This window comes from Opisthocomus hoazin, chromosome 6 (genome assembly GCF_030867145.1).
Source record: "Opisthocomus hoazin isolate bOpiHoa1 chromosome 6, bOpiHoa1.hap1, whole genome shotgun sequence".
Taxonomy (NCBI): domain Eukaryota; kingdom Metazoa; phylum Chordata; class Aves; order Opisthocomiformes; family Opisthocomidae; genus Opisthocomus; species Opisthocomus hoazin.
The window spans coordinates 41,483,006-41,508,507 of record NC_134419.1 but is presented as its reverse complement, the minus strand read 5'-3'; the positions used below and the strand labels follow the sequence as shown (position 1 = coordinate 41,508,507).

The 25,502-nt window shown below is 49.1% G+C and overlaps 1 protein-coding gene and 1 long non-coding RNA gene across 3 annotated transcripts; one reads left to right on the top strand and one right to left on the bottom strand.

Moving 5' to 3' along the window:
- Nucleotides 1-837: 837 nt before the first annotated feature.
- LOC142361611 (uncharacterized) lies at nucleotides 838-13,100 on the bottom strand. The gene is made up of 4 exons (XR_012764243.1): nucleotides 12,580-13,100; nucleotides 4,599-4,727; nucleotides 2,782-2,914; nucleotides 838-1,347 (listed from the first exon to the last, which is right to left on the bottom strand). It is a non-coding gene; the product is annotated as an uncharacterized LOC142361611 (long non-coding RNA).
- On the top strand, nucleotides 4,665-23,672 carry LOC104335801 (dual specificity protein phosphatase 13B-like). 2 transcript variants are annotated; one of them, XM_009941576.2, is made up of 4 exons: nucleotides 4,665-8,791; nucleotides 19,910-20,117; nucleotides 21,320-21,540; nucleotides 22,636-23,672. In XM_009941576.2, the coding sequence occupies exons 2-4, from the start codon at nucleotides 19,957-19,959 to the stop codon at nucleotides 22,860-22,862; spliced, it is 609 nt and encodes a 202-aa protein (XP_009939878.1). In that variant the 5' UTR covers nucleotides 4,665-8,791; nucleotides 19,910-19,956; the 3' UTR covers nucleotides 22,863-23,672. The 2 variants fall into 2 exon arrangements, with proteins under 2 accessions (XP_009939878.1, XP_075279026.1); XM_075422911.1 differs by lacking the exon at nucleotides 4,665-8,791 and adding an exon at nucleotides 11,358-11,656.
- The last annotated feature ends 1,830 nt before the right edge of the window (nucleotides 23,673-25,502 follow it).

Below are 25,502 nucleotides of genomic sequence, written 5' to 3'. Positions count from 1 at the left end.
TCCCGTTTTGAGAGCTATTTAGGTACCTGAAGGTAAGCTGGGGACCTGCTGAGCTGGGCAGAGCACCTTGGCTCGTGCAGCAGTGCCTGCCTACCCTCCCAGCACCCGCAGTCCCCGAGATCCAGCCGGACCAGGAGCCAACTTCTTTCCATCTCCTCGGGAACAAATGGGCACACAGGCCTTCCTGCCCCAGGCCTACCTTATTATGGAGTTTTTTCCTCAATCTGTTCTTAATTCCTTTATCCCTTTTCAACTTTGTTTAGAGTTTAGCTGAAGGATGTGTCTGACAGCTCATAGCAGAGTGCATACGGTTCAGGAATGAGCAGCTCTTGGGAAAGGGCTATGCCAGAAAGAAGAGTCAAACCTCCTCTGAAGAGGGTCTGAAAACCAATTTTTGGTTCTTTTGAGAGCAATTTTCATCTAGATCCAGTTCCTGAGCCTCCTTACCAAGTGGGTCATGAGGTCTGGTGCCAGCTCAGCGCAGGCTGCAAGTCTGTGTGAGCAGAGAGCAGGATGAGGGGGACTGGCCCAGCTGCAGCTGTGGCAGGCTTAAATCTGCTTCCAGTAATCACAAACCCACGCTGTCACCTGAAAGGAGCCACGTAAAATTCCAGTGGCAACTTCCCTTAATTTTATTTTCCAGTACAAGCCTGCTGTAGGCGACCCTGCTTCGGCAGGGGGGTTGGACTAGATGACCCACAGAGGTCCCTTCCAACCCCGATCATTCTGTGATTCTGTGAAGGGGAGGTGAGCTGCATAACTCCTTGCTGCTGCAGAGGGTAAAAGCCTACAGACATTCAGGGGTAATTGGAAGAGTTTATGGGACAGAAATATGTTCAGGGTTACCAAATACTTAGAAACTCCATCCAGATCTGGAAGCTGATGATCTGCAGCCAGCTGGAAGCCGGGTGAGTGTTAGAAAGCAGTGTAATTCGTGCTCGTATGTTCTTACTTTCTGTAGGAGCCCACTTACAGCTGGAGTCCGGCGCAGGACAGCGGGCACGGTGGACCTGTGGTGAGGCCCAGGACAGCTGCTTTCATGGTCTTTATTTAGAGCTCACCCCCGAGATGAGCTGTCCCCTCTTTCCTGGTAGCCTATTAATAGAACTGGGTCGTGCAAGGCGTTTGGGACTGTCTCGCCGTCGTGTTGGCCGACATTCCTTTCCCAGGGAAAGCTCCATGCTGGCAGGCACAGCGATACAGCTTGTGTGGCGGGGGGGAGCAGCGTTTCTTCGCATCAGATTCACTTAACACAGACTTTTCTTTTTTGTGGCTCTTCCCTGTTCCATCAGGGCCGAGCTAATCCGGGGAGCCATCGAGGCACGTGCCGTATTTAGAGACAGCCACCTGCTCGGGGACGTCACGTGGCAGAAAAAGAGCACGCTTCAGCAAAATAAACCTCCACTGTGGGTTCTGCAGCCGCAGCGTCGAGCCGGGTCTCCCCTGCCCGTGTCTGCCTGTGGCCACCTAAGGGGTCAGTGCCCGAAGCCGTTCCGACGCCATCAGCCCGGGAGCTGCCAGGGATTTTGGACAGCTGCAAGGTGGGATTAAATCACACGGGTGGAGAGTGGCCTCATGGCTGCACAGGCGATGCGTGAGTGCTATCTGAGGCTCAGCTGCACTGAAGGGCTGGGGAATACAGTGCTTGGCAACATATGCTGTCCAACTGCTTTATTTAGTTAGCGTTGTTGAACTTTGTTGCCTTAAAATAGACTTGAGATTAGCACAGAAGAAAGCAAAAGGACTATCCATTAAAGAAAGGACCCACGGAACAGAATAAAATTAATTAAGAAGAGAATAAGACTCTCTGTTGCTTTGCGTTATTTTATAATTATTCAACGTATAGATTTTATAAATGCTGCAACAATTACCATATAAAGCATAAGACAGGCTCATGATCCTGAGTAGCCTTAAAATTCAGCTACGATCGGTTTTTACCTTTTTCAGCTTAATTTTAACTAAAACAGAAATTTTCACATGAAAAAAAGTATTCCAACTTTTGCTGTTTGTATGACAACCTGATTTGCAGTTGAAATTTCTGGGGGAAAAAAAAAAAACCAAACCCAAGAGGATAGTCTGAATGACAGCAGACTTCGCTGTGTATTTCCCAGGCTTGCGCGGATGGTTGTGTCGCTGTGGAGCACGGAGCAAGCGCACGGTCATCTGCACTCAGCATGCCCAGCGCCCGATGTTATGCTAAAACAAGTTCCTTCCACCACCAGCAAACTCGCTGAAATATCGGGAACAATAATTCCGAAAGGAGAGAAGCGGGAGGAACTAACGATCCTTTGGCTAATTGCCTGTTGATTACAGCTAAAAGCGGGCGTGCTTTTAGGTCTGAGAAAGCAAAGCCTAAAAATGAGCCAGATGACGCTGGGGAAATAAAATCGGCTTTTGTAAACACAGATAACAAATCGCAGCCTGCTTCCTAATCTCACTTCGTGTCTAACCCGGAGCGTGACACCCTGCAGAGGCGGCCGGTGCACAGCAGGTGGCTGCCCACTGGTAGGCGCTGGTGGGCCCCCAGAAACATGGTTGTGCTGGTCTGGACCCGGCTGGTGAAAGGCAGGAGCCAGCGCAATGTGCAGGACTGCGCTGAACTTCTGCCTTGGTGACGAGAGTGGGAAAACCAGCTGTTGTCTTTCCAGTTAAACCTCGTATCTATACCTGGAAATTAACTTGTTTTGCTTTATTAGAACCATTTGGAGAAATAAGGATTTGAAGAATTCAGCCCAACAGGCAGTAAAAGCAAAGATTTAAGACTCTATAAAAATCACTGACCTTGTATTGTCTTAACGCCATCGTTTGCTTTTAGACATTCTTCGAAGTGCAGTTTTAAGACCTCCTTTTAATGTCTGTGGGTATATACGCTCCAAATTATTCTTGCATCTTTATTTTCAATCACATTCTGTCTCTTGGGGGAAGAAAAATAATGAATGGTGGGGGGAAAAAAAGTATAGATAACAACAGTGTGTACATGTAGCGAGGAAAAGATGAACTTTGAGAACATTCAGCTAACAGGAATAAAAAAGTAAACAGGCTTGTTTGCTAATCCAACAGCTGATTGCTAATATTGAGATTAAATACAGAGAGTTACAGACTGCAATCAGTGAATCTGGAAGTGTATCAAGCGCTATAGACAGAATTTTCTTTATTCTGCCAACATCGATAAGACAAACATGAACACCACCTGAGAATAAGGTTTCATGGGATCTTCCTGAGGTGGAAGTGGGGAACAGAGAGAGGATTTGCATTTAGGGCCCAACCCAGTACTTAGCAAAGTCAATAAGCAGAGCAAACAAGTTTGCTGCTGAGCAAACCTGTGCCAGCAGCAGGGCTTGTGCCAGAGCTAAAACAACCTGAAGCAGAAACATAGTGTCACTGCTTGTTTCTGTGGAACCAGTGATGTGCAGTTTCTGAGGAGCTACTTGGAAATTAAACGTCAATCTAACATTAAAGCAATATTTGATAAGAAATATTTCTCCTTATGACTTTATCAGAAATTTGATGGCCAGCCTCATTTAAACGAGTTAAATATCTCTAGTAAAATAAAGTAGGGATGATTGACTTTATGTGCTGTCTTTCATCCTGGAGGACTTTGAAGTGGTCAACAAACTGATTATTAAATATTTGTCTGGCTATCAGCCATTGCTGATATGCAACGCCAAGGCAAAGACCCTTTGGGTTAAATGGTAAAATATTTTTTGAAGTGCTACATAATCAGCAGCTGAGGGCACAAGATGTAAAATAGCCTGCAGAAATCAAACTTCATGCTGAATTTAAGCAGGCAGGTTTATCAACTAAAGCCCAGCCAGATTAGCAAGGCTAATACCACGCCGGCAAAGAAACATCCCGCGCTTGCAGGATGGTGACACCTGAGCGTGTTCTTTCAACATATGTACTTCAAGTCCAATTAGAGGAGGACCCGAGCTACCTCATGAAGTGAATTTTTGCGAGGTGTTTGGGCCAGTAATTCCCCATGCCTTTGTAGCCAAATAGAGCCTGTAACGTGTGTTAAATTTACGGGAAGTTATAGGCAGGAAATTGTCTTTGCAGAAATGAAATGACTTGGAATTCTGCACTTTCCATGTCTATTTTGAGTATATTCAGAAATCACAACCCTTTACCTTCTTTCACTACAATACTCTTTATTTACACAACAAGTCTCAGAGCGTGGTGGGTGGCGGGCTCTGCGGACGGGAATACAGCACAAGGCAACAAAATATATCGAGCTGCTTTCTGCCGTGAGCTTTGCTTACACGACTCTCCACAGCCCGTAACTGGGGAGACCTGAGGAGGCTTGGTGTCATCGTACGCTGAACGCTGCACATCTTGCATGGGGAAGCAAAGGAGACCAAGCTGTCTGGGGCCAGCAAAGGCGTTATTACTGAATACCTGCAGAGGACTTGGTCGACTTTTGCCTCGGTGTACATTTCCGTACCGCCTCTGAGTACATTTCCGAGGCCAAATGGTGAGTCCCTCTCCTGGTGGTAAGCCGCTGCTCTTACGCTGCACTTTCATTAAGCGATCACAGATCACTTTAGCAGCATTAACTAAACCTCACACAACCACTTGGGTAAGCCTAACTATCTACTCACAGACATTGTTTCCATTGGCAGGTGGGAGGACAGCGGCATCCGGAAACGTTAGGAGTAACCAACAAAAATATGTCCAAATCAGTGGCAAGGATCACACGTCGTCTACTGATAATCATCAGCATGTATCTTCTGTAGCAGGAGAGGGGGGAAAAAACAAAGCAATTATAAAATGGAACAATGCTGTATTTTCCTAGCGGGGAGAAAGTTCTGAGTTCTCAGTCAGCAACCACTGATTTTTAAAGTTTTCCTGTATTGATTCATCAGAATACACAACACAAAGATTGTTACTTTCTGATTTGAGAAACAGCCAAAAAGCTGCAAAGAGCTGTCGTAGAGACATGCCAGTTGGCCATTTACAAAGCCTAACACCATGTGTTTTCCGCTCTTTCTGGACTCAGACCTCTAGCAACAAAAAGTGCTTCTTGATTTATGAAAGGGATGAATGTAATACCCTGGAGGCTACTTTATCTCAGCTGCTGTAAATTGGATCTCTCAGAGATGAGATGCGAGGGAGGCAGAAGTACGAACGGACACAATCTGTGGTCGTGGCACTAGTCCGTGCAGCCTGGAACAGCACTACATGTATTCATTTAGGTTCTGAAGAGAAAATCTTGGTTTAGTGCATTCTTGGAAAAAGCAGGTCTGCTCCCCTTTGGCTGGCTTGCCTTGTTATCTTCCATCGCTTTCCTCTAGGCAGTGCTCTCCAAAGAGTTATCCGGTAGTGAGCAATTTCATCAAGCTGCAGGATTTAGATATTGAACTGAGATACAGTGTACGCCTATGTAAACTCTTATGAAATTAAAAAAACATCAAAGTAACAGGGAGAAATGTCAGACAGACAGTCTGAATGTGAGATAAAGATGAAAGGAGCTGACCTAAAGCTTTGGCATCAAACCTATCTTTCCTCTCTGCTTAGGGGGTAGAGGGTCTCTGAATTTCATATACTCCAGTCACTCCCCAGTCATCTGGTTAAGTGGAGGCAACAAATGTGCTAGATACTCCTCTCGGATACATTCCCGGTTTGTTGTCCATTCTGCTCGTTAAAACTCATAAAACTCAACTCCAAGAGAAAATAGGCCCCTGTTTAAAGTTCTTCAGGATGTCCCTAGACATAAAAATCTGTAAAAAAACCCCACCAAAATTAACCTGTTTTGCTGCATTGGGGGTCAGAAAATGAAAAGGGGGAAACATGTTGTAGTCCAGCATGTCCAAGAAGTCACCCAGATGGGGGACAGAATTTTCCCACCCTGGTGATGATAAATGCTCAATGGCAGGGGACTTTCCAGAGGTACCTTCCTCACGCCCTGCCCTCTGCCCAGTTCTATCTTTGCTTTATGGACCTGAGACTTACAGCAAATGTAATAAATTTTCAGCCACACATTAGCCTCTCTCTACAACTACCTGAAAGGAGGTTGTAGTGAGGCAGGTGTTGGTCTCTTCCCAAGTAACTAGCGATAGGATGAGAGGAAATGGCCTCAAGTTGTGTCAGGGGAGGTTTAGATTGGATTTTAGGAAAAATTTCTTTACTGAAAGAATGGTCAAGCATTGGAACAGGCTGCCCAGGGCAGTGGTGGAGTCCCCATCCCTGGAGGGGTTCAAAAAACTTGTAGATGTGGCATTTCAGGACATGCTTTAGCAGGCATGGTGGGGATGCGTTGACGGTTGGACTTGATGATCTTAGACGTCTTTTCCAACCTTAATGATTCTATGATTCTAATGCTCAGAATTCCCCATTCCTACCAAAATTCTTTTTATGCAGACATTGCTGTGCCTCTAGCACTGGTGAACACAGAAGGAGCCGAGTTCTTTAATTTTGCAGGAGTATTTCATAAAGGAACCGGTCTTTCAACCCTGCCCTGTTTGCTCAGAAGACAGGTTTCTCCCAGTACTCTGTCTTCTGTCAGCGTCTTGCAAAGGAAAGGGGACTGCAAAGATAAAACACTAACCAGATTTTTGAAGTGGCCACCCAAACTGGCAAGCTAAGCTAGACCTCCCTGGGGTAGCTCTCATCTTAGAGCAGGTCCTGGAAAGCAAACCGTAGTTTTAGACTGAAGTCCGAGATACGGAGAGGTTAAATACCCAGGGAGAGTTGCTGGTGGCAGTTCCAGCATCTCAGCAGAGCTACATAGCGTTTGCCCAGAGCTCATGTGCCGCACTCGTGCCTTTCCATAGGAGATAACGCAGTGCAACATCGCAACACCAACACTGGGGCCAAATTAATCCTTGGGGAAGCTCCCACCAAAACCCAGTGGTGCAACCTGGGGCTGAATTCACCCTCCTGTTTCCAAAAAGAGAAGTCTGCCAAGGACGGTGTGGCCTAAGAGGCACACCAAGCTGGCAAGCTCCCAAGTGTCAAAATAGAACCAGCATCACCGGCCGCCGTGCACCCCGTGCTTCGCAGGTGGGAGGCAGACGAGAAAAATAGTCAAGCTGTCTGGTGGAAAAAGCAGCTTTCCCAGGATCGCTCTCGCCGCGGTGCAATTGGGATCAATCCACATTGGCAGGTATCAGCTTTCCATGTGTGTTTTGCCTAACGCGGGCTGCCTGCGGAGAGCAGCTCGGGCAGGCTGATGCATGCTTGTTATCGCCGGCGTAAATATCTCTGCCTTGTGTTATTGTGGCACGAAGCAGCTGGACCATTTGAAAATCATTTAAAAAGCACTATAAAATTAGGGCTCCAGTGCTCTTATTTTATGACTTTCATGAGCAGCCATTGCCTAGAGAGAAATTATCCTCTTTATTTTCAAGGCTAAAGGTTCTTTTAACATTCATCAAAATCAAAGTGCACCCTTGATAACACATCGGGCTGTTACTTATCTAGTACAGACTCTTTACCTTCTGCATAATATCACATCGGAGATCTCAGCTCTTCACACACAGCTCGTTTCATTGTGTCTGCTGTTGTTTGCACCAAGTCAATTTGCATATTTTCAGGAGACGCTGGCTGATGCCCTGAAACATATTCTTTCCACAATTCCTAATTTTTTTTTAATTTCTCGAACAATAGCCCGGAGTGTTTTCACTGCTGATCCTTCTATAAAAACGGTCAATTACCTCTCCTGGCAGTGGATTTGCACAGACCAATTAAGCACCGCAAGCGAAAGATTTTCAAGGGCATAAATTGTGCTTAGGTGCATAACCAAACAGACTCCCCTTTCCGCCTTTGAAAAATCTCTCCCCTGTATATATATAAAAAAAGTCTTTGATAATTTTCTTTTTTTGCCGTTCTTTTTTTCACAGACAGCTTCTTTACTAAGCTTGGGCAAACAGTGAGTGAACCAAAGCAGCAGGACAAACTGCGCACGGTGCAAAGCCATTCTTTTTAGAAATCAAAAAAGCAGCACAGCTCTATCGACCGTACTTGAAGCTCAGATCTGAAGGGCTCAGGAAGGGACACGGCATGAAACTCACAGCGAGCAGGGAACGGCGAGGTCACGCACACCCTCTGTCCTGCGGCTCGGGAAAAACCACTGTTTTTCCTCCGTGGCATTTAACCTGCCTTAGGTTTCTGTAAGAGACCGGTCGCCTTATTATCCGGACATCACACACAGGCTGAAGATAAACACTTGGAAAGTCATACCTTAGCTCTGTTCTCACGGTTCCCTCTTTGGCCAGGATTTTGTGTGTCACCTGGCAGTGTATTTCTCTGTATTTCATCTGGGTTTCTAAGCATAGGGGTCTTGCCTACCATCACCTGATTTGGGATTCATCAACAGGGTGCTTGAGCTAACAGGGGGACGAGGCGGGGTCGCTTGGTGATCACCTAGGAAGGCAGAAAATGGGACAGGCGCGATCAGCAGACCACCTGCTGTCACCGCGGATGGAGAAAGGGGGACAGGCACTTAGTAAGTCAGGCTAAGAAAGCTCCTCAGCTCTGCAGCGCGTTTTTCTGTTCCAATAGCCAGCAAGCACCTTCCTGTGCCCGACGGTCCCGAAAGAGAGAAGAGGGCCGGACTGAGCTGACCTAGCTCTGGGCTCCTGCGTTTCAGACCAGCTTTGGTCTTTGGGGTTAGGACTGATCCACCCAGTCTCAGCCCTTACTTGTGGCACCGGTCAAGAGTAAGCGGCGGGAGAAGAGCAGAGCCCAGCGTAGCCCTCGAGAGCCGATCCAGCACCACAACTGCGATTGTCTCAGCTGTGCGGGAGCTTCCTCCCTTCTGAGCTCACCCGTGTGTCTGCTTTTCCTCTCTCAGGTACATACACCTCACTCAACAGAACCGAAACTGAAAAGTCTGCCAAGTCCTTTCCACCCAGAGCTTTCAAATTCCTGGACAGCCCCGATTTGCCTTTGTTCTGGGCATAAACCTGTGCTGAGCTCTTTCTTGCTATTGTCTTCGCTAAAAAAAAAAAGATGGCAAATTAACATTTGAAGTTAATGCTTCAGTGCTGAAAGGAGAATTTTCCCTTCAAGTGTGGAAGGGGAATAGATGTCTACAGAGTGTTGTTTCCCCCACATACCTACCAAAACCTGAAAGGGTACGTGTCCAGAGCACAGTGAAGCATACCTGGGAGGTGCTTTGACCTAGATGACCTGTTGTTGGAAGCCTGGAGAAAGGACCCAGGTGGTAGGATTTCCCGGATGAGGCAGATTCAAAATCTCTTTGCGCTCTGTTAAACCTGTTCATTTTCAGGAAGCCTTAATCTACTTCTGAATATCAGGTGGGACCCCGTAACTCTGAGGTGAGCAGCCAAAGGGCAGAAGCAAGCTCCTGGATGCTGGCAGTGCTCTTATGGAGTTGCCAGCAGCCACGGAGCTTCCACCACTCACTTTTCTCTGAAGATAAAGCTGACTCCTGCTGCTAACTGCAGAACCAAGCTGGGAACAAAGTCATTTTCCCAAGAGGAGCAATATAAGGAACAATGCCTTAAAAGCCAGGTAGGATCAGGATCCTGAGGGGGAAGATGTGAGGGCACTGGGGTCTGCGTTAGCCTCATCCCATGGGGCAAGGGTGTCCTGCCCAGGTGATGGGCATCCATGTCATCGGTGGTTTTTCCTCATCATCACAAGAGTTGAAAGTTCCTTTAAACATTTTTGCTTCTTCACTCCTGATCCCTTGTCATCCTCCTGCTTGCTACCACTGTGAAAAGAGTCTTGGGTCATCGTGACAAATGTATTCCCAGCCTGGGAAGAAGATGCTGGATGGTTGGTGCCCATGTTTCATTCAGTATTTAGTAACGGATATTGCGGGCACCTCATTCATAAGACAGGTGGGAAAGGTACCAAGGCAGGTTAGACCTGAAGGTCTGGCTAGTCACTCATTCTCCATCATCCCAGAGCAGAGTCTAGGGGAAGTCGGCGTAAGAAACAAGACAACTTTAGAGTGATTCGTCCCCTGCGTATCTTCCAGCTTTTGGTCTGCAATAGATTCGCTGCTCCCTAAACCTCATGATGCGCCTGATAATTTTCATTGATGCCCAATAACCTTGGCAAGTCTTCTTCGGTGTTCTTTTATTTTTTAGAATGCTACAATGGAAGCATCATTCTGGCTGGGGAGGAGGAGTAACACCTTCGGTTAACTCAAAGTCTCTGATCTGTCTGATTATTCTAGCTAATTTGATGTACGCAGTCGGGTCGATACCAGCTCAACTCGTACAGCACATCTCACATTTCTCATCTATCCAGCCAGTGCAGTTTCTTGCACATCAGTAGCAGCTCCCTTTAAAAGCCAGTCCTGAGCATCCTGTGTATTTTTAAACCACTCAAAATTGCTGTCTTCTGCCATCTCCTGGCAATACGAAAAATCACAGCGTTCCAGTAGAAGCAGTGCTGGTCTAAGGCAAGGGTTGTCAGCAAAAGCAGTGTATAATTAGATCAGTTGGCATAACGAGAAAAAAATATAGCCCTTCTTGCATATTTGAAAGCTTGCCTGATTCTCCCAGCTCTACCAGTTGATCCAGTAGCAGTGGCTCGGGGTTACCCCACAGCCAAATGGCTGTTCTGTAGCCTTTGGGTTTCTTGAACGTCCGTAGCAGCGAAGGAGAGTTGCGTAATGCATGAGGCTTTATCGTTTAGTAACGAGACTTCATCAAGTGCACCCTAAATATTTTGAAAAGAGCCCTTTTTGCCAGTTTTGCTCTTGGCTTTTCGTCACTTCTTGACAAGAGACATCTTTGTTTCCTACGACACCGCAGGAAGATCTTGTCCGATAGGCATGTAAAGATTTTCCTTCTACTGCGACAACTATTTCCTTCTGATCTGTCCATGTAAACACCGCAAATCTCGCCAAAGCGCCTTGCATTGTTGCTTAATTCTAAAACAAAACATTTTCAGTATTTTGCCAAAAATCCATGTAAGATTTAGATAAGATTAAATTGTGACTTCTGATTTTTATTTCCCCTTTTCCTGCGATCACACAGAGGTTCTTTGTCAATGACTGCTTGTGATCCCTGCTCTCCTGTCACAATAGCTTCTCCCACATAGTTTTGCTAAAAATATGAAAGGAATATATTATGATTAAAAAAGGAAAAAATCCAAAAGGATAAAATGCCAGTATTTCTCCTTAAAAAACCCTCAAAATTCAAAGCCAACGAGAAAAACTACTCACAAAATTCCAGCCTGCAGAGAGAACATAAATAAAAGCTGTTTGAAGCTTTGTTCATTTTCACTAGCACCAGCAAAAATGACTGCTTGGGATGCCAGGCATTGGAGGGAAAGGATGTTAATGCTATTTATAGCTCATGGATGGCTCCCGTTACCATTGCACCTTGCAGTCCTTAATATATTCCTGCTCACAGCAACTTTCTCAAGCAGAAGACAGCCTTCCCAGGACTGTGCTGGAGGTGCTGGGGTTCGCTTTGGGAAAACGGACGGCTATATTTGCAGCTCGTTCCCAAACTGTCTGTTATAAACAGCCTCCAGCAGGCACAACCTCCAGCAAGCCTGCACCCTGCTACCCGGGCTTGAGTCACCCTCTCGGGAGCCGCGAGGCTGCTGATTTGCTGGAGGCTCTTCCTCCCCCCATCACCCTGCCGGCTTCGGCATCACTCAGCAGTCCACACCAAGCCTCAGTGAGAAACAGCAGCAGAAAAACAGCAGCATAGAACCTGATGAGATAAAGGTGAGAAAAAGCCTTCAAAAACTTGCTGGCACGTAATAACCCTTGCTCCTGCCCTGCCTGACCAACTGCACGACTCGGGTGGCATGATATAGTCATGAAGGTTGGAGAATACCTCTAAGATCATCAAGTCCAGCCGTCAACCCATGTCCAACCGTCAACCCATCACCACCATGCCTGCTATACTGCCGGCTCCTCGCACGGACGGCGTGGCGGCAGGGCCTGGCAGGGAAACAGCTTCCCACCAGCTGGGAAAAGGCAGGACAAGTTCTCCCAGTGACCCTGGGACTGGACATCTCGCAGGGCAGCCAGCGCATCGCCCCCCTGCCCTTGGCCCTCATCCATCGCAGTCCGGCGAGGCAGCTGCGCACCCAGCTTTACCCGCACCCGTCTGCTTGCTTGCGCTCTGCTTTACCTGGTACCCCAACACCAGGGAGGAGCAATGGGAAAACCACCCCAAGTTTTCTTCAAATTCAAGATAAAAAATTAGCAGGAGATGTTCATCAGACACACAATCAGAAGTTTGCGAGAGAAAGTAAACCCCAGTTCGAAGTCTTAGTATCTCCTCTTAGCTCATACACCTCATCAGTGGTCAATTCCTTTGACACAAACTATCACCCTACTTAAAAGATGACTTAATTAAAAAAAAAATCACGTGATTTTAAAGTCATGAATTAAAAAAGTCTAAAGAAAATCTAAAGAAAAAATATCGTGCCCTGCCCCAACAAAGCTGAGAGCGTCCCTTGAAAGCTCTGTGATTTGCCTGAAAGAACTTAAGTGCCGAAATAGGTCTTCCGCTGTAGAGTTTTGAAGTCCTTTTGCTCTTGATTCCACTGCAGAGAGTTTGTACAGCTTTGTCAAAAGGTGCCTTTCTCATGCGTGCCCTTTCAAGCAAGGCAAGCCGAGGCGAGCACTGCGCTGCTTACCTTAGAAGTGCAGGGAGAGACAGACAGCTCAAAGACACCACTGCCAGACGACCGAGGAATATCAAAACCCCTTTACTCGTGCCTTCAAATAGTCTGAAACCTCACAAGCTTGACAGCATTGTCAATTTTGTATTGACAGCAGCAGTCGGAGAAAAATCATTTGAGGAGTAAATCAAGGAGAAGGAAAAAAAACCTCAAAACCCCTTTAATCCACAGCCACACAAATCCATACTGCCTGCGGAAGGGCAAACGCTTCGCAGCCCCTTTTAATGGCAATATATTAACAGCCTTTGTCTTCCCTGAAGCTCACAAGGCATTTACCCCCCTCCTTTTTCAGAGTCTGGTCTCTTCCACGTCGTTTGTGTCAGAAGTGCCCGTAACTTACACCGAGTGACAGCCCGTGACAGCGGTGAGATCTCAGCTGGCTGTGCCAGGGCTCGCTGAACTGTTATCGATACCAAGGTCGCTTGGGTTTTTGCTGCTCTGGCTGGAGCTCCTCTGCCTGCGGGGTGTGGGCTGCCCACGGAAGCTTTCCATCTGAGCTCCTCACAAGCCGCAGCCTCTCCGCTCCCTAACTGCCCTTACGTAAGATGAGAGTGAAGTTTCTACTTTTAGAAGCAGTTATAGCTGCACGGTGAGCGCGCGCTCTCCTGACTACAGCGTGTAGCACAGCTATGGCTGCTGGCAGCGGGGCTTAAACCTGCAGCTCTTTTAATTCAGGGAAAAGCGTAAGTGCAGTTGAGATGTGTCAGGAAAACCAGCATTTTGGGGTGTTTTTTTTAATTCCTAGCAGTGGTACCCTGGACAGGAGTGCCCCAGAAGAGGATTAAATGGGCAAGCATCACCCTGGGCTTCACAGATCTCCACAGCCGAGTCGGAAATTATGGCAGGAGCCAGTGGAGGGCAGCGCTGTCTCGCTGGGGATGGTGCATTGAGTAGCTCAGACATACCAGCTGCTAAAGTAATACTCCTTTTTTATAATCCTCCTTTGAATCCGAAAGCTGCAGGTGAAGGAGCTGTCATCCTGCCATGGCTACGGCTGGTCACTGCGCGCAGGACTCCCCATTTTCCACCTGCGTTCTCCGAGCATCCCTTCCTGCGTGGGCAGGTGCCTCCTCCTCGGCTGCGGGGCATGGACCGGAGGCCTGGGGGACACAGGGGCTGCGGGACTGGAGGCAGAAGCCGGGTTCTCCCCACTGGGAATGATATGGCCATGGGAAAATATGTGTGAAGGAAAGGGGATGCTTTCCAGGAGTCTCCATGAGTCTCTCCACGGCTTCCATAAGCTAGCAGTAGCATCCTCTCCCCAAAAAACAGCAGGGCACAGGTGAAAGTCCCCCCACCCCGAGCCCAAATCCTGCTGGCAGGGCCATAAGCCCGGCTCGGCGAGCTCTGTCCCTCCCGAGGGCTTGCCTTGTCCCAGGACAGTGGTGGTTGGGTGACCTGGGATGGGGCTGCTGGAAGGAGCTGGGACGGGACGGCTCACAAGGGAAGATGCCTTCTTCTCTCCAGCCCAGCTTGGACTCCTCGCAAGCAGGAGTCAGAGGGCCCCATGGTAAACGTGCAGGGATGGCTGCAAACGGAGGTGTTGGGAGGGAGACCAGGCAGCGAAGAGGTGTGAAGCCTCGGATTTTCTCCTACCCAGTAAAACACAGCTGCCGGCGAGGGGCATCTGGGAGCAGAGCTGAGTGGAGGGGTGGCCGTGGAGGAGGCTCGCAGGGCTGATCCTGCTCCTTCCCAGCACTGCGGTTAAAGAGAGGGCTGTGTTTGCCAGAGCCCTCGGATCTGGCATCTTTCCCGGGTAGTAAATTCTCTTAAAAACCGAACCAAACAGAGCTTTAATTGTACGTTCTGCTTTTCACTCCAGAATAATGGCTATGGCATTAACACAGCGCTGCGTCGAACACATACCCGCGCCGAGGCCGAGGCACTGATTCTGCTTTCCATGATTCAGGGGGCACTGCCTCTGGTGAGGCAGAGCAGGGTTTCAACAGCGAGCAGGAGCAACGAACTTCTACTGTTCCCCGCTGTTTGAGTGTGGGCAAAATAAAAGGCCACAATATATGATGCAGTCAGCCAAGAAAGCAATATTGCTCTGCCATGTGCATGGTCTACGCCGAGACGAGCCCAGGATCTCATTTCTAAATTCCCATAGGTGCCTCATTTAAACCATCAGCCATAACCTGCTTCTCATTTTCAATACCACTCGGTATTCGAGCCGCAGTGAACTGCTGGTGAGAGATTCTAATTCCTGCAAACAAGCCCCCGTAGGCTTGCAAGGAAAACAGCGCGTTCCCCTCGCGGTCGCCTGCTAGGTTCCCATCTGGCTGGTTTAACTTCACTATTGCTTTTAAATGCGCCCGTTTCCGTGCACGAGGCTTTCAGCTCTGCCTCCAGAGACTCCTGGGTTCTCTGAGCGTCAGATCCTGGCCAAAACATGGAGACACAGATTGGGTCTTCTTAACAAAAAGGAAGATCGGATTTCACATTACAGTATCCGAAAGATTAATTCCACTTACGTGACCATTTCCCTGTGAACCACGCTTCTTTCCATCTGGATTTTTCCATCGGGAGGACAAAGAGCCGTGGTGTTAAGCGCTACCTGAGAGAAAAGAGCAAGGAGTGTAAAAGATGAGTGCAGAGATGCTTGCTGAGAGAAAAGAGGAGAAAAAACAGAGTAGAGAGCAATTTCAAATCCATTGAGAGGCTTCTTTGTATTTTTTTTTCCTTGTGAATTATATTCTGATCTGATGCTTTGGTATTTTGAACCACTTAGTTCGTCAGGTTTTGATTCAGGGCATTTAGGATATTTGGTTGCAGGAGCCTTCTCTATCACGTTATTGTTGGTTAGTGTTTGCATTATTGCGGTAAACACGGGCCCAGCCAAAATCAGCGCCCTGCCATGCCCGAGACTATCAATAATCTCATGTAAGACCTCGTTACTGAAAGCCACCCGTCCCCATCCGGGCTGCCATCATAACCACCAGCAGAGCTGTGCCGGCTCGGAAGGTGCAGGCAAAAAGGGTAGAGGAAAGCTGACTTGGGGCACAACTAACGCCCTGCCCCAGACCCCTCTGGGGCCTTCGGGCAGTCATTTCATCTCACCGCAGCCCAGTTTGGTCTTTAGGAGACAAAGCAGCAACCAGGGCCAAGCGGCAAGCGGCTTCCCCCCTGCTGCGGAAGTGAAGATGAGGGCTGGGTGAAGAAGCGGCTGCTCAGCTAGTTTGTGTTCATTTTTAGTTAAACAAAAAATGTTTTTTCTCAACCGGGAACAAGCCACTTCATCCTGTTTTAATATTTCAAAAGACTTTATGCAATGCTAAAGTAAAATGCCAAAAAAAAAAGTAACTTTGAATAGAAAAATGAAAATGATTTTTTTTTTTTTGGAAATAACAAAAAGTGGTGAACTATTTCAAATCGACAATATTGGAGCGTTTGCGTTTTTTTCCAGAACTTTGCTGAGTTTTCTTTGACCGAATCTGCAAATGCAACACAAATCTGTTAAATGCTTTAGACAGTTCAAGTCAGTGGGGGTCGTGTGCTTTTCTTCTTGTCTTTGCCAGAAAAATCTGCAGTAGAAAACAATAATTGTTTCCAGTGTAGAAAAAAGCATTAAAAAAAAAGTCTTGCAGACTGCAGTGCTGCTTGAGTGGCTGGATAACATCAGGGAAATACAAAGCTCAGGTAGATTGTTGTGGACAAGGTCCCGGCACGACCAAGCCCCTCGGGAGCTGCACCCAGCCGCAAACAGGGTGCAGAGCCACCCGCAGCCCCCCCCAGGTGCTCCCCACAGCCTGGCGTCGCCAGCCTCTGCCTCTGCGGTGGCAATCCGAGCCACCCTGGCACCTTGAGAGGTGACCCAGGCTCCGCAGCTCCGATGAGCAGCTAAGCCGGCCCCGGCCGTTTGGGGTGCGCCTGGGTGTCCGAGGCTTAAGGACAAAACAGTTTTGAAGCTTGTGCTGCCTTGTATTCTCCCGGGGAAGACAGAAGGTTAATGCACTTGGATTGCCCTTGAAAAATCTCGACCCGGTCTCAAAATGTCTCCTACAGGTAGAAGGATTTTTGTTGTTGTTGCTGTTATTTTGTTTTCAACCAGGGGAAAAACAAAAAGAGAGAAAAAGAAAGATAGAATGAAAGAATCTAATGAGATGGTCTTTAGGTACTTTTAGGCTACAGTTTAAAAGAAAAGTAAGCCCACCCAACGCGTGTGGTCTAGATCTCTGCAGGAAACATCGTGACCTGGATGACTGGAGCATCTGTCCTGTGAGGAGAGGCTGAGGGAGCTGGGCTTGTTCAGCCTGGAGAAGAGAAGGCTGAGAGGGGACCTAATAAATGCTTATAAATATCTGAAGGGTGGGTGTCAGGAGGACAGGGCCAGACTCTTTCCAGTGGTGCCCAGCGACAGGACAAGGGGCAATGGGCACAAACTGAAGCAGAGGAAGTTCCAGCTGAACATGAGGAAGAACTTGTTCACTCTGAGGGTGACGGAGCCCTGGCCCAGGCTGCCCAGCGAGGTTGTGGAGTCTCCTCTGGAGATATTCCAGACCCGCCTGGACGCGGTGCTGTGCAGCCTGCTCTGGGTGACCCTGCTTCGGCAGGGGGTTGGGCTGGGTGACCCACAGAGGTCCCTGCCAACCCCTGCTCCAGTCCCCTCATCATCTTCGTAGACCTCCGTTGGACTCTCTCCCATAGTTCCTCATCTTTCTTGCACTGGGGAGCCCAGAACTGGACACAGTACTCCAGATAGGGCCTCACTAGGGCAGAGTAGAGGGGAAGGACAACCTCCCTCGACCTGCTGGCCACACTCCTCTTGATGCACCCCAGGATCCCATTGGCCTTCTTGTCAGCCAGGGCACACTGCTGGCTCATGGTCAACCTGTCGTCCACCAGGACACCCAGGTCCCTCTCCACAGAGCTGCTCTGCAGCAGGTCTGCCGGTCAGGTCTTAAACAAGAGGCCTCGCAATGTCATTCTCTCTGCTAATCACCTCTTTCCCTCTCTCTGCCAATTATCTCCATCACCCTAACTAGCTGACAGGCTGCAACAGAGGTTTAAAGCAGCAGGGGCTAGGAGAACTCACCACTTACCTCCACAACTTCAGCCTTTAAAGACCTGCAGCAACTGAGAGTCAGCCACGGTCCCTGAAAACGAGCCTGTGGTCGCACGCATATCCTGATGTAGAAGCTGTATCATCTTCATTTCCTTTTACTGCTTCAGCTTAACGCTCTGTGTTGGTGGAAGTACAAGCAGGTCATCGTGGCGACGCCGGCAGTAGCTCTCGGGCGCAGCACGTGGCTTTCTCACGGCAGTGAAGCTTGTAGGGCAACGCACAGTATCTTTTTCTGTGCTATTCTTCTTGCTAATCTGTGCAGGGATTGCACAAGATCCTCCTTTACCACAGCTCCTGGTGTTACGTTCTCTGCCCTGAAAGATTCCTAGGCCTTTAGCCTTATGTTCCTCTCTGCTTCCCTGCGGTTCTTTTCCTTCCATCACTGCAAGTAAAACCAGGCAGCTTGTTTTTTTTTCTTCCATCTCTCCCATCATTTTTATCATGCTTTTCATATCTTGCTTATTAAGTAGTTACCCTAGGGAGACTTCCTTTTTATTGGAACATGCAAAAAGCTATAACTGCTCTTAACATTTGTGGGGATGAGGAGGGAGAAGGGGGCAGGGGAAACAAATTTCAGCTGAGGCCACAGAAATACACGTGGTGTGTTCAGTAATACGCCTGGCATCACCTCTACTGCTCTGACCATCAGCAACAAGATTTTCTCCCTTGCTTTCTGCTTATTCCCCAAACCAGCCCACACTGTTAAAAATAACGTACCTGGATATTTGGACGCAGTTGTTGTTGTTGCTTTAGGAGCAACATCCACTTGGCTGCTGCTGCGGGGCAGGGGGCAGACGAGGCGACTCCCAAAGGTCCCATCTGCGCTTGTTTCCTAGAATGGCGGAGAAAATCAACCCAAACTCTAAATTTAGGCATTCAGGCGTTAGAGGGGAGGCTGGTGCCACATCGGAATAAACACTGGGCACCCCACTTTGGGAAGAGTTCTGTTGCGGCTCCCATGTTGACTATGGCTTTAATACCAACAAGCAACCAAACAAAGCTCATCAGTGTTCTCAGGGGGCAAGAACAGCAATTCAGGATAACGAGACCCTGGCAGGAGAAATGCTCCCGAAGTCTCAGAGAATTTGGATATTTTTGAACTCTTGCTCTCGACTGAGCTCTGCTTCAGGCTGGACCGGCTGGCCTGAGCTTCCTGGGTCTAAGCCAGCAAACACCACTGCAGAAGGGATGCCCATGTTCCACTGCGTGATCCGTGAGGGAGCAACACAGTCCTAGATGCGATTCTTAACAGGGCAACAAAGCCAGACCTTTCAGCTCTATGATCTCCCAAAATTCAGATACTCTTTTATTCTCACATCCCAGGTAAGCGCCCTACCCCTCTGATGAGAGAAACAGCCTCTCTCTCTGGAGGCAAACAGCTATCACCTTATTTATACAAAGTGGAACAGCTCCCAGAGGAGAGGCAGAGAGGCTGAGACAGACAGACGCAAGTATACCGGTACGGCTGAGTGTTCAGGGGTATTCACCTGAGAGAGGGAAAAAACTAGTTCAAAGTCTCTCCATTTCTCTTTATGGACGTACAGTCATATGTATGAATATGTACATATGCATGTGAAAATCCGTTCGTATGTGTAAGTATGTGTATATGTATACATCTGTTTAAATACATCCCTATAAATGAAAGAAAATTGTATGCACATACATTTTATATACGCATACACATACACTTTATGTATGTATACACATACACTATGTGAATGTAAGTCTTACATACGCATCTTTCAATTTCCACCTTGGCCTTACAAAGGCAAGGGCCTTACAAAGCTCAGTATAATGATTCATTCTTTCAAAAACTTCCAGTTTTAGCTAACCAGAATCAAGCGTGCACAAATCCTTCGGTATCTCTGACATAAAGTCCCGCAGCTTTCCTGCATGCGCTCATCAATACCGCATAACTGCACCTACAAGGTTCAGCCCGTGCTGCGTTCGGGTGGCACGGGATGCTCTTTTTCAGCAGCGTTACTCCAGAAGAAATTAAATCACGCTGTCTGCTGCCGCTGCCTTCTCAGGGGATGAATTATGTGCCTGCAGAGTCCTCCACCACAGTCAGTCCTGCTCTCTGGATGCTTCCAGCTGCACCTGCAAGCCCTGCTGCACACACCAGTTATAATAATGTAATGCTATTTGGAAGGTAATGAACAGGACTACTTTCTAGGGAATATTATTTCTGTATGAAAATTTCCTCCTAATTCATTTCAGAAAAGCTGTCTCTGATATAGCCTGAGCGCGTGCAAGAGAGGAGCAAGATGCCTCACACCAGGGACTCTTCGTCTCCGAGCAGCGGCGCGGGGAGCAGAGCTTGCTATGAAACGCCGGCGCTGTCAGACCTCCAGCGGCTCTGCTGGTTCAGAGGAGGCTCGGATAATCACGTGGACCAAGTCTGGCCGAATATTTACCTGGGAGATGCGTAAGAACATACGGTCCTATCATGAAGCCGTTATGGGTCCCTGGGAGGAGAAGGAAGGGCTGTGGTACACTGGGGAGCAGTTTTTGGGTCTGTGCGAATGTTTTGCAATACAAGCTTCCGAAACCGATGACATAAGGAGCCTGGATGTCGTGAAGAACACGACATACAAAATGGTGACTTACTCATAGCGCGTCTGAGTTGGGTTTTCTACTTTCTGTGAACCACAGCAGATTTGGCAGGGTAAAAATCATTTGCATTCTAGACAAAAGGCCTTGAAGAACCCATCCCAAATTGGTGTCAACTGTGAGATGAGTTAATGGCCCTGGCAACTGTGCTCTAAGGCGGGAGACAAGCACAGTAGCCCTCGCGCTCAAATAGGAGCAGCAGGATCAAGAGCCAGCTGGAGGAGGACCCAAATGAATTATACAGCAGGGCTTTGCCAGTCCAAATCCAAGCTTTCTTTCAGAGATGGTCAAACTGAAAATCTCAAACTGGAATTTTCATGCAAATACCTTATTCTTGTGACCGCTTTTTGTATTGCCATTTCCTTCTGTTCGGATTACTGCAGATGACATACATCATCAGCTCATTTTTCCCAGCTCCTCCTCCGCATGAATACATCAGCTAAGGATCACAGTTTTGTGGAATAACTTCAGTCCCAGTTTATGGTGGGATGGGGGGAGAACGTGGCTGGCGAGCCTGATGCAGCCGCTTCACGGCCGAACCGGGAGCGAGGTGCTGCTGCATCCGTGTGGGTTCTCCCCCTCACAACCCACGCACACTATGAATGAGAGATTAGCTCTAGAGCTTGTTAAACAACTATTTAAAGGAAAATCTTGACCGCTTTATACAGTAAGCCATATTCCCCGGGAGGAACTGCTGGGAAGCATTTGCTTGACAGTATCCCACTGGCAAGCCTGCGCTCTCGCTGCTCTCCACAACACCACATCAGATTTTTCACATTGTGCTGGTTTCGGCTGGGTTGGAGTTAATTTTCCTCTGCTGGGAGTAAAATTAACTCCATCCCAGCCGAAACCAGGACACGTGTGCAAAGCACTATGGACTTCTAGAAATTTGCTACTCTCTAGGCAAGCTGCAGTTCCCGCATCCTTCCCTAGCGGGAGCAGGCACTGACTCCACGCTGTTCTGTTCCAGCAGAATGTCAGGACCGTTGCCAACGAGCCCTTCGTGTCTTTCAACAGGTGGGCTGCTAGGAGCAAAACTACTCTTCAAAGCCTCAACATTACTCATGTCCTTAATGCAGCAGATGGGCCATACAGCATCAACACTGGAGCCAAGTACTACGAAGATCTGCAAATAGAGTACTACGGAGTGGAAGCATTCGATGATCCTTCCTTTGATTTAAGCGTCTTCTTCTACGATGCTGCCAGCTTCATAAGCAAAGCCTTAAACACTTCAGGAGGTAAGAGGAAGGCAAAGAGAAGCTTGGGGAGGAAGTTTCAATGCGAGCCAAATGGCTTCTCCTTGCAGTCGCAGGCAGCCTACAAAGCTCGGAACCAGCGGAAGGTTCGGGAAGGCACGCGCAGAACCACCGTGCGGAGGACGGGAGAAGGTGCCTATACCACGAGCTGTGGGGAAGGCGCCCGTGGCCCGCTCCCAGGAGCCGGGGAAGGCTGGCAGCCCCAAGCCCAGTGCGGCGGGACGAAGGGCCAACGGAACGAGAGGGAAGGGCAGAGGTGACGGCACTGCGGGTGCTGCCCCGCGGGTCCATCCTGCAGAATCCGTGTCCTTCCCAATGCTCCAGCCCAGCGACCCTGCCTTGGGTACCACAGCCCGGCTGCGGATGCGCTCGCCAGGAGCAGCAGCACTGCAGCGCCGGCGTAAGCGCTTCACGTGCCCAAGCGCGTCGCAGAACTGCGGCTTTATTAAGCTGGAGGAGCAGCAGAAGTTAATGAACTAAGTCAAAAGCCACAAGACTGACCCGCAGCCTGCTGAATTTTTGTCAGCAGAGTTTGGATTATGGCCTAGTTATCATAATTTCCATTTGTTCCAGAGTTTGCTCCGGCTCTGACTGGCTGCGAGATCTGCTGCTTTCACTGGAGTGCTTTATTAAATCCGCAGTTATAGCTCACCCTGGGCTGCTGAGATACAGTAAATTATGAGCCTATTTTTGCAGGCAGACTATCCTACAGAGTTTATGGGACTTGTCAGGGATCACAGTCAGGGCTGGGCCAAAGTTTTCTGCCAAAACTTTTTTTTTCCCCCCTATAGAAAACTATACTAACAAGTTTAGTCACAGAAAGCTTCTCCTTCCACAGAAAATTTCAGCTATTTTAATCTAAGGCTTAAGTTAGATGCATGAGGTCAGTATGAAACATCACATTCCTTGAGACGTGTGGCGTGATCGTATGCTAATGGCCCCTGAAAACATGAGTATCCGCTAATTATCACTGCTGTTTTCCCAACGTATTTCTAGCAGGTTTTGTCCTCCCTGTGCCTCTCTCACTCCAGGGACGCTAAAGCCTGCTCACCTGGCTGCGCCTCTTTCTTTCGGCAGGTAAGGTGTTTGTCCACTGTGCCATGGGGGTGAGCCGCTCTGCGTCTTTAGTGCTTGCCTTCTTAATGATCCGGGAGAACCTGACGCTCGTGGATGCTCTGAAGACAGTGGGCGCACACAGGGACATCTGCCCAAATTCAGGGTTCCTCAGCCAGCTCCGGGACTTGGACGTTAAGCTAAACGAAGAGAGGAAAGGAACCAGAGCATCTGCTGCCGAAGAGCCGTGACAGAGCATTGCTGAAAGAGGGAGGACGAAATGTGATTTGTTATTTTGAAGGGAATTGCATTTGTAAACTAAGGACGAAAGTTTATGACACATCAGAAAGCATGTTATTACCAAAAGTAGATTTCACTTGATCTTTCCATCTTGCAAAGCCCTCCTCAGTTATACCTACGATTGGTTGTATATTGTATCCTTCACTCTCCACCTTAAAACATTGCTCTCTGCTGGTTAAAAAAAAAACAAACACAAAAATCCAAAGATATCAGGTTCCACTTCAGAAATAGCTGTGTTTCAGCAACTAGTGAAGCTCATATCACTTTATGAAGTGTTAGGCTATTTGAGGTGAAAGACGCCATATTATTTATGCTACAGTCATGCTTAGAAGTTTTCTCATGAACCAGCCCCTCCACCCCTTTGCTCCCCATATCTAAAATGGTTTGTATGTTGAGACCCAAATCTGGCACTGGTTAGCTCTCACTTTTACAATTGGTGGAGCCCCCGAGTTGGGAGTAAGAGGCCATTTAAAGGCAGAGCAGCTAGGAAACAACACAAGCCACTCTTCAAGAAATTTTTCCAAGTCTCTATATAGTGTTTTCCCTTTGACTGTTCATGAGATTTGTTTTTGTTTTTCTTCCGTGAAAATACTTTTGTTTGAGAGGGCATTCAAATATCATTCATCTTCCCTGGTAAAATTCAGCCAGGAGATGCAGTGGAAAATGCTTACGGAGAGGAAGGTGGGTTCCCAGCTGAGGCTCCCCACGGGGCAGCGGGTGCAGGAAAGAGTCTGACAACAAAGTTCAAGGTATCCCACATTCGTCCAGCAGTTCGGCATTATAAAGCTGCGACTTTCTTTCTCAAAAATAAAGGTCGCTGACGTTGCAACAGCATGTTCTGCGGCATTTGCTTTTGTGAAGGGACCCAAGTGAAAACTGAAGGGACACAGGAATGGCGAGGGAGGTGCTGACAGGCACCAGGCTTTCATCTTCACGTCTCTGGGCCACCATAAGAGCCCTCAATAGCTACTGTCATCTGACGGACCAGCGCTGCCTGGAAATTATGTGAAGCACATCTGGCTCTGGGTTCCCAGTGGGCAAACATTGGCTGCACAAAGCCAGCTGGGGGATGGCAGTTGTTTGCATTCCTAGTACCAGACTCCGGAATGCAGAGGCACCAAAGCTCCCCGGCTTGAGCTGGCTGCTCGAGAAGAGCACAGCACCAAGGGAGGACATGCCTCGCCCTTCCCAGCGCTGTCTGCGAGGCAGATATTCACCTTCTGGGCAGACAGCTCATCACCTCTTATAAAGCTCTTTGGAGATATCTACATCTGCTGCGCGGGTCAGGCTACAGGGGTGAGAGCACAAAGCGGGGCGTTTGGCACCAAGGAGCCGACCCCGGCACGGGGGGCATCTCAGGGGGGTTGGCTTTGGACCGACCCTGTGGACTGGCCATCCCCGAGCAGCGGGAGAGCAGCGCTTGAGCCCTTCTTGGCTTTCGTTCCCTGCCGAAGGAATCCTGCTCACCAGCTCCGGAGCTGCTCTGCAAGGTCAACAAAACCACAGAAGAGAGGAGCGAGCAGCTTAAAAGTCAGCTTCGGATCCAAAGCAAAAAATTAATATGCGTGTCTTGGCGATTAACAAACTGATTTCAACTTACAGGACAAGTGGGGGGAAAAAACCCCAGTGGATCCGGCTGTAGAGATGCCCCCCACATCTCCTGACGCTTCCCAACCAAAGGAAAACGCTCTTCACCTCCAGCAGCAGCAGGACTGAGGCCAGCAGGACCACAGCCATCTTCAGCTGCAGGGCGATTGAGAGCACCTGCAAATTAAATGTATTTAATGCCATAAAAACCACCTTTTTAAAAGGCTGGTTGGCGCGGCTGGAAAACCCGCATTCTGCTCTGGCGGTAAATCACGGCAGATCCTGCAGTACAACCCTCTGCGGGGTGGCACACGCCGGTGTCCCCCTCAAGAAACCCCGGTTCCCCCCCCAGAAAAGGACCCGGCGCATCCCCGCTGCGCCCTCGCCCGGCACCCCCCGCCGCGGCACCGCGCTGCGCCGCCAGGTGGCGCCGTCGGGCCGGCCGGCCGGAGCCGCGCGCGGCGGGGCGGGGCCTGCCCCGAATTTGGGGTGAAACCCCGAGGGAACGGGAGCGGCCGGTGCCGGGGGGTGGGGGGGGTGTTGTGCTCGAGAGGCTCGGGCCAGGATCGTGCCCCGACCCGCGGGGTAAAACTCGACACACACACCCCCCCCCGACGCACGTGCCAGGGGTAACCCCAACCCCGCACCCCCCACTGACCCTGCTGCCAGCACGAACCCCAACTGCCCCCCAAGCCCAGTCACCCCCCCAAGCCGCTCACAGCTGGGGGAGACCACCACCTCCCCGCCAACAAGCTCCCACCGCAACCCCCCCGGCGACCTGGGGTGACCCCCACAGACCCGGGGTGACCCCAAGGGCCACGGGGTGACCCCCCCAGCCCCTCGCCGCCATTCGTGGCCCCGGTTCGCAGCCCGGCATCGCCAGCAGCATGGGCACAGCTCACACCACCTGACCGTCGGCCTCGTCCAAAATCGGCCTCCCCCAGCTCCCGTTGCCTCGCTCGGGCCGATGCTCACAGGGCTTACGCTTTATAATTAACACAATT